At 39.0% G+C, this 12,679-nt stretch overlaps 1 protein-coding gene across 7 annotated transcripts in view; it reads left to right on the top strand.

Moving 5' to 3' along the window:
* The window catches only part of MTHFD1L (methylenetetrahydrofolate dehydrogenase (NADP+ dependent) 1 like), a 155,905-nt gene that overhangs the window by 54,966 nt on the left and 88,260 nt on the right, over positions 1-12,679 (top strand). For 5 of the 7 annotated variants that reach the window (XM_061378664.1, XM_061378658.1, XM_061378659.1 and 2 more), the window contains 2 exons: positions 1,370-1,438; positions 7,312-7,423. In XM_061378664.1, coding sequence (XP_061234648.1) covers positions 1,370-1,438; positions 7,312-7,423 — 181 coding nt within the window. Of the gene's footprint in view, positions 1-1,369; positions 1,439-4,282; positions 5,310-7,311; positions 7,424-12,679 lie in introns of those variants that run through there. The other 2 variants (XM_061378662.1, XM_061378663.1) reach the window with 2 other exon arrangements.

Genomic DNA, 12,679 nt, shown 5'->3' with positions numbered 1-12,679 from the left:
TTTCCTTTTACTTGTATTTAGGGAATAATTACATTAATTTTTATCTGAGACCAAATATTATGCTTCATTTTCTTCTGAAGTCTGTGTTCAGATGTGATGCTTAGAAAGGGGAAACTAGAATTTGTATAAAATACTGCACTTATGTAATCACTGTGTACTTTTATGTGTCTTATCTGTCTGACATTAGAATTTTCACACAGAGTTTGATTGTTCAAATTTGGGGTTAGATGGCAGGTGCCATCTTGAGAATTATACAGGTTCTTTTTTCATGCCTGTTCTTTATTTCAGTCACTGTTTAGCTCTGAATAAGCTACCTGTATAATGGAGCTATGTTTTTCAATCTTCATTTTGAACTGCTTGCCACAGCTAGTATTTTTATTTGGTTTTAATGTTCATTTCAGTACAACAGTGTATTAAATTAAATTTTTGTTCTCTAGCAAGTCTATGAGACACTCAGTACTGCATTCATTTTCTATTCATGATTGATTTATTTCAAAACAAAACATCTCAAAATGAAAGTCATTTAGGAATAAACTGGAATATGTGTTTATGGTTTCTAGATAACACTCTACATACAGTCTGATAGTGATGTGCACACTGTAGACATTTTTTTCTAAAACTGGCCTTGAATTTTGGTGTAGGTGGACTTTATTTTAAATTCAGTCAGTATGAAATTTGTACTTAATGTTGAGTAAAATTTTTAGGGAGAAGTAATACAGCAATTTGCTCAGCTCCTATTTTCCTTTCATTATCACAGTACGGCACCTCTAACTTTTAATCTTGTGATGTATTCATTATCTACCCCTAGTCAATTCTGTGGCTGCTTTCATCTTGTGTCTATTATGTATATATTTGTACAAGTCTTGAAAAATACCCCTTCTGGTTGTCACTAGCTATTGATTCATGCTATTGATTCTGTCATGAAGGAAAAAATACGTGATTTCTTTAGGCATTTTTAGCAAGTTATTGCCTTCTTGCTTTCTCAGGACTTAAATGGCCTTTGATTCCTCTTCATCTTGTGTTCCCATGAACATCCTTATGCTGATCACTTAATTCTGTTTCTGGTCTGTCCATAAAATAAGAAGAATATTTACGTACTGCCTTTTTAAGTATATTCAGAACAAAATCATTACTATTTCTGGCACACTGTGTAGACAGAGTATGTTAGAAGTCTTGAGGTAATGTCTGAATAAATTCTTTATGCAACACCGTAGCCCTGCTTACCGTTATGGTCTATAAAAAAAAACTTTCTTTTTCTCCTTTGAACTGTAAGATCTTTTCCCTGTTTTAAGTGTAAGCTTAAGTGTAACTTGGGAATGTTGCACCTTAGAATTGACTTCCTTAAAATGTGAACTCTCTTGTTTTTTAGGGAGTAACAGGTGCTTTGGCAGTTCTGATGAAAGATGCAATTAAACCCACCCTAATGCAGACATTAGAGGTGAGTATGGTTTATGATACCTCCCCTTCTCCAGCTTTCAAGTTCCATATGAGCTAGTCATGCTTCTCTCCAGTGACTGTGCTTAATTTTCAAGGTTCAAGCCACTGTCTTGCTATAGTTTCTTCAGGGACTAAATGAAGCTTTGCTGACCTGTGAGAGGAATGTTTTACACATACCCTAGTGAGCTTTCTTCCAGCAGCTCAGAGAATGCAGGACTAGTACAACCTAACATTGTGTCTGGGCAGCCTAGTATTGCCTTTCCAATAGTAATTTGAATGATGAACAGTGTTAATGGGGAGAGGGAGGAAGCAAAATGGGGAAATGATGAAGCTGTTTTGAAAATAAATGCATTTGGAGGAAAAAAAAAAAGTATGTTATTGAAAGTTTGACCATCAAAATTACATGGCTGGAATATTTCACAACAATCCCTGATATGGTGAAAAGTTGAATAATGTAGAAATATATCAGTGCAGTCCTGGGTTGGTAAAAGTTTTCTACATCATGTCAAGGTGGCAACTACCTTTTTACTTTTATGTTTGGATAGAAACAACTTCCTACTCTCAGGGAATATTAGAAAAATAGAACTTATCTGTGTTATTTTACTGTGGCCATCTTAATTATTTTCTCCTGCAAAGAATATCTGTTCTTTCCTGTGGCAGTAAGAAGAATGTATGTGTGTGTCAGAACTTAATATACCATCTAATAGCAGCAGAAAGTGGAGGTCACATAGCATCAAGAATGTCACAGCTTTAACTGTGTTAAATCACCACTTGGATAACATTGTGTACAGTAAGCGTCAGTGACAAGGTAGCTTTGATTCTTAGTGTTTAGTCTGGGTTGCTCTATTTGCACTTTCTGTATCTGTTAGAAAAAAAATGTGGTTTTGTTGTAGTGTTCTAAAAGACAATTGTAAATGTCAGAAGAGTTTCATTTGATCGATAGGCATTCGGTCTGGGACTTGCATGCTTGATTTTTTTTTTTTGATTCTTTTTTTTGCCCTGCATTTCTTTATATTCACATTTCTGAGTGATTAAATTCCCAGCTTTTATGTGGTGTTTTCTAGTCTAATCTATGCTATGGCTGAAATAGCTGCCAAGTCTCATCAAACGCTGTTGCTTGCTACAAGGAGCCCGACCGCAGAACCCAAGGATATTTTTCCAAAAACTTCTCACAAAGTTATTTTTTAAAAAAGCAAACTAAAGCAGCTGAGCAGACTGCTTCGTGCTCTACTCCTGCCGTTTGAGACTCAAAGGCAAACTTTTGTCACCCTTTGAGTACCTGTTGGTTTGCAGGCTGTCACCTGTCCAAGAACAGAAAACTCCAGTTTATCTAAATGTTTTCCAAGTTTGTGCTTTGCTTTGGCTGATGTATGTCTCTTGGACTGTGTCATTGTTCTTGTGTGGAGATGCAATGGCCTACTCTGTTACTGCCCGTGCTGCTGTTGCTGTTTGTGAGCCTCAAGCTTGTGTCATGTCCCATTTTGTGAATAAATACATTTCATTGTTATTAATTATTCATGTAAATATCTTTAAGAGGTGCTGATTTTAATAGCTTAATTTTTTTTCAGAAGAGAAACAAGGAAGCTATTTTGCCCTGAACATTTGAATGCAGCATAGTGATCCACCTGTGAGTTTAGAGCCCTCCAGCATGATAGATTTTAAGGCAAACTAATCCTACTGTATACTGATGTGGTGGATGTAATAATGTCTCGTCTGCTGTAGGGAATGACATATTTCTGATGAGTGTCTTTCTTATCACAAACCAGAAATGAGGAGATCTGAAACCTAAAATGCACTTGAAATAATCCTAATAAGTATCATCCACAAGAAGGATCTTGTAAGTTTCCAAAGAGGCTACCAGTAATAATTGGGCAACTTAATCCTAATCCTTTCAGTGAGAACAAGTTCTCCATACAAACATAAAGTAACATCTCCATAACTTGGTAACAGTGACATTAGAAATGATCCTACAGCACACAGGTGGTGGAAGACCAGAATAATACGATTATAGAGAACAGAAGCAGCTAAGACTGTGCCCTGGACCCATCCTCCAACTAGGGATGAAACTGTTCAGCAAAGCAGGTCTTCCGGATCACTTTGGTATTGAGACGGGGCAAAAACACTGGCAGAGGAGGTGGAGCAGGAGATCTTCTGGATTACTTCCAACTGATACTGACAGTTAATTTGGCATAATTTGTAAGTGATAGTGTCTGTGAGTAGCAGCAGCTGAGATAGCTGAGATACCCATTGCAGAGATAGCTGCTGTCCTCTGTGATCAGGCCAAGAGCCTGGGAATTGTGTTAAGCTGTGGAGATCTGAGGACTTGCTTCTAAGGGCTTGTGAAAGGGGAGAACACTGATCTACTCGTTAGATTTGCACCAGCTTTACATGGGCATCTGTGTGAGCTGTAGAAGAGGTCCACAAGGTCAGAAATCAAAAATGACCAAATGCCAGTCCTGCATGGAACTGAGCTGGCAAGTTGTGACAGTGCTTTTCTTCATACGTGAATTGATGTGTGTGTTTTAATTTGCTGTTTTTCAAAGAGGTTTCTTGGTGGGTTGATTTCCATCACAAATCTGCTACTCTGCCACCAGAAAAAACACCCCAAAAAACAACCCAAAAAAAAAACCAAAAAAAAAAAAACACAAACCACCTTCTCAGTGGCAAACAAAAAACAAAAGAAATGCTGCCTCAAGGCATAAAGTGATTGACAGTACTTTATATGCAGGAGTGACACTAAAATCTCAAAATGGGAAACATGGTGCACTCCACCTTCAATAACTGCAGGCTTCAGTAGAACTTACATCCAGTGCTGTAAAATTGAGATGACTTTGGAATGTACATAATGATTTCATGGTGTTTATCCGTGTTTGTCATGACAGATTTGTTCCCTTGTGAACTGATCCCTTAACGGTTAGCAATTATTTATGCCACGCATAACAGAGGAGAGGCTCTATGGGACAGCTCTTTGTAGTTGCAGGCTGCCTGCTCTGGGACAGTCTGCTCGTGTTACATTTGAAGTGCCACTCAGTAAAGATGAGGGGAGGACGGTAATAAGTATTTTAAACAGCCTTCTCGCAGCCAGATAACTTCAGATATTTATTGACATTCTGGGTTTCTTTTCTTTTACTAAAACTTAGATAATAACATTTCCTGTACTGAAAGCACTCAGCAGAATGCATCCCTGTGCCACTGTTTCTCCATATAGTTTATTAAGAGTGTACCGAAAATAAGTGGTACTCTGCAGAGTGGGATGGATGGGCTGGCAGAGAGTCACTGAAGCTGCCCCAAGAAGACATTGTTGTCCCTGTTCCAAGGTGTGCTTGAGGCTCCTGAGGTCCTACTGGAGTTCACACCCTTCAGTACCTAGACTGTGTTTATTTCAGGATTGCCCTTCAAAAAAAACCAACAAACAAATATTCAAATTACTCCTTTTCTTTTGGTTGATTTCAGAACTCCAGGGGAGCATCTGTCCATGCCAGTGGTTTAGTAGTTTGTTTGGATTTCAAGTTAGTGGCAGGGGCCTCTTGCCTACCAGTATTCTGGATGTTGGATCCCGCAGTCAAAATTTCCTTCCTATCCCTGTTGTGTGGATGAACTCTTCGAAACACAACTGCACCAGGAACTTTTTGGGAGATCCTTCTGGTCCTGTCTCTGCAGTTACCACAATATGGGCTGGGCTGCCTTCTCACCAGCTGTGGTTGTGCTTCCATGCATTCCATCTGCTCATGTGTGTGCTGGGCTCTGATGAGAGCAGCCTTGTAAAAGCTTGCCACAAGAAATTAAGGACTTAGAAAAGTAAAATTGAACTTAGTGAGTAATAAAACACAAATCAGAATATGTCCAAGTATTCAAATATGGATTTGAACCTGGTAGCTGAAAACAGCAGCTGGATTAAAATACTGGATTAAAGTAGAAGTGAAACTTTTTATTTCATGTAAGTTAAAAGCTAGGGTAATAGGGGTAATCTTTTATTTTGCACAGCAACTCCCAATAGGTTGATGCCCAGATATTAGAAGAAACTTTGAAAATGTCTATAGGTCAAGTTAAATTTTCACATAGCTATGCAAAATCCCAGTTGATATTGCGTTGTGTGGCTGTTAGCAGATAGAAAGCAGGAAAAAATATTAACCCTAAGTAAACACTGTGAAGCCAGTGTGTTAATGATGATAACAGTCTACATCATTCCTCTTGTTACAGAGCATGATTTCTGGTTTGTTTACTTTTTCTGCTCCTGTTTCTTTTCTAACATATATGAGGCAAAGTTTTCTTGAGTTGTAGCTTAATTACATAGGTTTTGGAGAATATCCCACACCCATATGTGTGCATATTCTTCCTTTTCCACTCTTAATTTAAAAAACCAAACCAAACATAAAAACCTGAACAAAACAACACCCAATTTATTAAAACAAACCTGAAGTTTAATGTGCCAGAAGCTAAAAAGTTATTTGTCTGAACAAAAGAATTAATTACATATAATTACTCCTAAAGGAAGTAACAAGATGTTTCTTGTTGATGTTTTGCATGTGATTTGTATTCAGCATTACTGAAACAGGAAAATCTGTTTTCTATAGTTAGAAGTATTTCATGACTGTAATCAAATTTTTCTGGTGTTTTATGGAAAATATGGGCATTTTTTATCTGTGCAGGTTGTTTTCTTAAGCACTAGATGGGGGGGGGGACACACAACCAGCTTCTGTGGTTAATAGCTTTCATGTGTTTCATGGGGCCGTTGGATGTGATCTACAGCTGATCCATGGAACACAATCCTCCTTAATTGGTGTTTCTGGTCAAAATTGGGGAAGATTGCACTGTAGCTTGGCAGTAGCTCCTAATACAGAACGTGTGAGGAACATTGATGGTGATAATCTAAAGTTGCCTCCTTACCTTTACTTTAACTAGCTGGGCGTTTTGAAAGCATTAACACAACAATGGGATTTGTTTGCCAAAATGTTTTATAGTAAGAGAACTGAAATTACATCCTTCTGTCTGACTGTGTATTCTGACTTCAGAAAAAGATAGCAGTTATATTGTTTTGCCTAATCCTAATCCCTTTCTGTAGATGCTAATAATATCATTTTTTCTTTCCTTGTGATGCCTTCCAAAAAAAATAATAGAGAAGCTGATAATTGCTTGCCATCTGACAAATTTCCCTATACCTAGTTTAGATTGGTCCATGCTGCAGTCTGTTTTCCTTACATATTTGTATAATGTCTACTTAGGGGAATTTGGTTCTGCACCTGGGTTTCCAGGCACTCTGTAGCAGTGGTGCCTGCTTTTTCCATTGTATGTCAGTATCCCCACTGCATCCCAACCATGTTCCTTGCCATCTCTGTCTCCAGCTCCTTAACCATCGACTCTGGTCCCTTGTTGCTTCTGCTGGCTACTTTGCCTGCATAAGAATGGCAATTACAGTCAATGAGGAAAAAGGGGAGCAGTAGGAAGTTGGAGGGGACACAGCCAGGACAGTTGATCCCAACTGACTAAAGGGGTGTCCCACACCACATGGTGTCATGCTCAGCATATAAAGCTGGGGGAAGAAGAAAGAAGGGAAGTGGGGGAGATGATGTTTGGAGTGATGATGTTTGTCTTCTGAAGTAACCACTACACATGATGGAGCCCTGCTGTCCAGGGGATGGCTGAACACCTGCCTGACAATGGGAAATGGTGAATGAATTCCTTGTTTTGCTTTGCTTGTGTGTGTGCAGCTTTTGCTTTACCTATCAAACTGTCTTTATGTACAACCCATGAGTTTTCTTACTTCTACTCTTCTGATTCTCTCCCCCATGGCACTGGAGGAGAGTGAGCGAGTACCTGGGGTTAAACCACAACACATATTCATTAAATTAATAATATGTATTTTTTGTCATTCAGGGAACACCAGTATTTGTTCACGCTGGACCTTTTGCTAACATTGCACATGGAAATTCTTCTGTTCTGGCAGATAAAATTGCCCTTAAATTAGTTGGAGAGAAAGGATTTGTAGGTGAGTGATTATTTTGTTTATAACATGGTGTGTTGGTGAGTTGGCAAACAGTGATATAAATGAGCAGATAAAATAGCAATGAAAGGGAAGAATATTCCTTTGTTTTATGCTAATATTGGTAATAATCTTAAAGTGAATATGAAAAAAAACAAAACACTTCTTCTGTTACCCTGCCCTTTGTCTCAAGTGTTCCTGTTACCATGTTTGAGATTCCACAAGATAACTGAACCAGTTGAATGTCTGGACTGCACTGAAAGAGGTGTTCTGTAATTCTTTGTATTAGTATTCATCTGACCTCTCTTCATAAACTGAAAACCCGTTCCCTTTTCCTGCTGAATTATTTTCATGCCAATTCAGCAAGCTCAGCCAAATCATGGGTCAGATGTTCCTGAGCCAGCGCAGCAGAACAGCAGAGGGAAGGTGGTAGAAGAAAGAGTAAGACTGCCTTGTTCTGGTGGCAGTGAGCCATTAGATTGATCCAGCTGCATTGTAAAACCTCAGTGTGAGGCCCTCGTGTTCCCATGAAATCATGTGAGTGGGCAGGCTCTTTTTATATTATGAATTTGTCCTGCACAAGCAACACTAGACATGTAGAACTTACTGTTATAGTTGCAGGCAAAATAAACTTGTGGCTGAATAGTGAACTACTTTCTATAAAAACTGTTGTACATGTTTAAATTTCACAATTAATAAAATGAAAGAGGCATTGCTGCTTTGTGGTAGTAATGCCTTTGTGCTGCTGCAGCCATCCTCATCTGTCTCCCAGGTTGGCTTACATTAATCCTAAAGTTGAACTTCGAGTTCCTGTGGAACAATGCTCTTGAAGAGGTGCAGTAACATGAAGCATGAGGTTTCTTGTGCTATTGTCCTTAAACTAGGAGAGAAAAACATATGTATATGCTTATGTTTTACCAATATATTGCTGTAAATAACATAGAAAAACAAACTACCTGAAAGTATTGTTTCTGTTGCAAGTCACTGGTAATTGTAGAAAGGATGGAAGAAGTGTTCTGCATCGTTACAGAATGTGTATGCTTTTTGTTATGTTATGAAACAACTTAAATACTTGCAGGTAGAAAATGAAAAGGTTTCTTATACAGAGTAGTTTACTAATGAACAAGAAGATAACTGAAGAAATATGTTCCTTTGGTATTCTTTGTATAAACAAAAAAAAAGGTTGAACAAGTAGAAAATCTATTTACCTGTATTCCATTATCTTGAGAGCTTCTATTTAAAGACTATTTGTTGATTTTTCTTTTTTCTTATTTTCACTTACCCATCTTTATAGAAGTAAGTTTCTGATCTCCCCAGGCATTCTATACCTAGAAAAAATGTTCTCCATCCTTTGGTTTGGTTTTTTTGGGGGGGGGGCAGGGTTAATTTTATTTTTTTAATGGAGCAGCAAAGTGCACACAGTGATTTTTAGATGTTTGTTAGGGCATTATTAACACCATTAATTCCTAGAGTCAGTTTTGCCTAACTTGTGCCCTTCTGATTCAATATAGTTTGCAAAGATTGTTGGGTATTAGCATGTAGTATTTTGATAGCAAGAGAATTCTTGGGAAACACTGGATTCGGTATTCTGCTCTTGCTTTAGGCAATAGCAGCTAGGGTAGTGCTGACCTGTGTAAGAAAATACAGAAGTGCAGTTAAGGTGGTGAAACATGGGGTTTTCAAGGTAGCCTGGGCATGTGTTACATGTCTGTGTTTCCTTTTTAAAATGCATGATCATGTCAAGGAAAATGGTTGTTTTCTTCAGTATTACTGTTGTGCAGCTAAGGGGTTTGTTCATTTCCCTCAAATGATCAAACATCCATTCAAAGTAAGAACATTTTGCATTCTGAATACATTTACTCAATGAAAGTAGAATTGGTGTTTCATTATGCCATGCTTGTTGTTATAAGGCTTTGTGGAATGAAGAGCAAAAGCATTTAGAGTAACTAACATTTTTCATAGGCTGAGTGAATTGACTTTGTTTCTCCAGTAAGCAATCCTTTCAAGTGGGAAGTCTGTTTTGTATTGTCTGAATGGAAGTATTTTGGCAGCAGTCTTGGGTCTTGATCCAGGTTTTGGATACTGAAAAGTATCACCTTGGGTTTGGATTCCCTTCCATTCAGTGCTTCCCTCAGGCACTGAGAGCATATCCTTACATTTCATGCTTTTTGGTCTTATCCACCTGTTTGTCTTTAACACTCTTTTTCGCTTTGTTCGTCTTTGGCCCCAGTTTCTCTGTTGGGAGATAAAGCAGCGTAGCTGCAATAGAAGAAAACCTTTGTGTGTTGCCAGCTAAAGACTCTTTTTTAAATTCTATTCTACAGACCACAAATCCCCATGAAACTGGCTTCAAAATGAGCCTGCCTTTGCTCTCATGAGCAAAGAACTTCAGTATGGTTTTTAGATCATTGTTAGATTATTAAAAGCCACAGTTCCTAGAGTGGCCTACTTAAATAAACTTTTTAGGTAGTCACAACTGTAAATGGTTGTTTTAATGCTTGTAATTACCATAAGCTTTATGGTTTAAGGTACATTGGTTTTGGTAACCAGTCAGAGCGCAGGAGCAGAGACTACATGTAGCATTTGGTATTACTAAATACTGTCCTATACTACTCTACATAACTGAAGTCTAAAATGACAGCTACGAAGTGTGTACCAGTTCACATTGACAAGATGCCCATCCAGGGAGACAGCCCAGTGCCTTGTGAGGCTACCCAGCAAAGCAGTTAGGAAGAAACTTCACTGCATTTTGCTCCATGTGGTGTGTGCCTAAAGCCCATACAGCCATTGAAACACAGGGTGGAAAGCTGATCCTGTATTTAATTCAAACAGTAGGAGTGCATGGCAACTCTGCTGCAGTTCTGTAACTAGCTGAGCAAGTTTAATTACTCTTGCTCAAAGTAAACATTTTCACTGCTTCACATTTCTCATTTGCCAATGTTCTTGTGCAGTTCATCCTTTCCCCCCATTGCATCTGACATTCATTAGGTTCTTGTTCAAAAGATTGGAGTTCATGTTTTGCCATATAGGGTTGTTGAATAAGCTCATGAAAGAGTCCAGGAGGTACTGGTAATAGTGTAAGGTAATTGGCAGAACTGACAAGAGGCTTTTAGGGATCCCAGTTCATGAGATAGGCTCTCGGCCTTGTGTAGCTAAATACAAAGCAGGAACATAAGAAATCCGTGAGAGAACCAGCATTTAAACTGATTTCCTGTATAGTAGAATAAATATCTTAATGTGTCTTAATGCTAGCTCACTCACTGTGAGGTGGGATGATGATATACATAATACATGTATATTTATTGTTTTATGTATTTTATATATTTATTCTTTTTTACTTAAGCCATAGTTGTTCTAGAGCAGAACCTTCTGCTAAGTGTGTAGACAGTACTAAGGAGAATAGCATGGCCTGAATTTGTACCAGTTTTACAAATATAGGCATCTTCCTTTTTTGTCCCTGTTCAAGCAACCTCTTTCCTCCAGCTGCTGTTTCCAGTCCAGCACACCTGTTGATAGAGCCACATGATGAACTGGAGAGTTGGTCTTGACTGAAAACAACCACAACAACAAAAAAATCCCTTTCCTTCCCCTCACAGACAGTGCCTGGGCAAACAGTTATATGTGTGACAGGGAGAAGGTGAGATAATGCCACAGAAGATGGTGGGTTTGCTGAAATAAATATTTATAATATGATAGCCTCATTTGGCTATAATATTTGGAGCTTTAAAGTGCCAGTAAAGCTACTGTGGATGCACTAGTTTATCAGCTGAGCCTGCATTGCCAGAGCAGCTAAGCCTGTCTCCTTTCCCAGCCTGTGCTCAACTGTTTTTGCATGACATCCTGGCAGAAACCTATTGCCCTTTTTGTTGGCTTAGTTTTCTGCTGACTTAACACAGAAGCAGTTCAGCCCAGAGTCACAAAAACACCCGAGCTAGTGCAAAGGAGGGTGGGTAGTGAAAAACCAGTCTGTTGTGTAGATCCCGCTGTTTGTGTGATGTGTGCCACGGCCAAGGTAAAAAAAAAAAAAGATCCTCTTCTTCTTAATTTTATTTGTAAAGCTGTCTTCCTCTCTCTGGCCTGCATTGTCTGTTTCTCTGCCTGCTCTGCAGCTGGAACTGCAGTGTGCTGCGCCTTTTGAGTAGTGTCAGTTACAACCATGTAGACAGTCTGGTTTGAAAAAAAATGCTGAACAAAGTTTAACCATTGAGCCCTGTTGTGAACTCTCCCTAATTGAAGGCATTCCCTGCTTCAGTTTCAGGTATCCAAGTGAATCACAGGCCCTCATTAAGTTGTAGATAGCCTAAGCCTTTTGGCTCAGCTTGTTAATTCCGTCTTCCCTGAGCCATGTTGCTGCATACTCACAACTCAGTCTTTCTGCTCTTATTTTGAGGTCTCAGTCTGTCTCAGCAGGCATAGGCTGGCTTGCACTTCATCTTCTCAGCCTTTTACTGCTGCTTGTCCGTTTCCCTGCAAATTCCCCCCATCCTTGCTGTGACTGAGCATGGCCCATTGAAGCTCAGGCAGCCTCTGTGAGTGGTTTGGGTGCTGCACAGCAGCTGGGCCGTGTGAGGCAGCTGTGCCAAGGTCTGGGAAGGAATACACTGGGGCATGTGTGTCATGCTGAACATACTGATCTTCACAGTTATTATCAGAGCTTTGTGGTCTCACACGTCTTCAGCTCCTCTGGCAGCAGCTTTAAGTCTTTTTCTGACATTTAATTTTCCTTTTGTGTAACAGTTGCCTAAAATGTCTTGTTTAACCAATTCTATACCACTTGCTTTTGGTTCACGGTAATATTTAAGCAGCAAGGACAGCTGACATCTCAGCAGTGGTGGGGAAATGAGCTTGGCATTTAAGCTGAGTCCTGTGCTAGGACTGAGTGGGGAAACATACCTTATTCTGTATTTAGGCAATTTCTGTTTTCTGTTTCTTTTGTTGTGCTGTTTTGTTTTGGGTTTTTTTTGTGGTGTTAACCTGCTTCATTCCCATTTTGTTCTTCATCGCTGTCCTCTTGTAGAAATGTCAATCTTGTGGCTTACCCGCATAAGCTGGTTAACACTGAAGGCCACACCTAGTATAAATTGCAACTGAAGTTTTTACTGGCAGCCCTGAGGATAAAGTTGCTGCTTCTGTAAAGCTTTTATTTTGAACACATTTCTCCTTGTGTTTGCATTCTAATTTCATGGTTCAGGGGAGTGCATTTTGATTTGCTGAAAGTCTTATTTTGAAATTGCCGATGTACGTCATCTTTCTTTCCTCCAT

Source organism: Neopsephotus bourkii, unplaced genomic scaffold (genome assembly GCF_033783945.1).
Source record: "Neopsephotus bourkii isolate Nb327-2 ecotype Australia unplaced genomic scaffold, CSIRO-AGI_Nbou_v1 NB_1767, whole genome shotgun sequence".
Classification (NCBI taxonomy): Eukaryota; Metazoa; Chordata; class Aves; order Psittaciformes; family Psittacidae; genus Neopsephotus; species Neopsephotus bourkii.
This window is presented reverse-complemented; position numbering and strand designations above follow the sequence as displayed.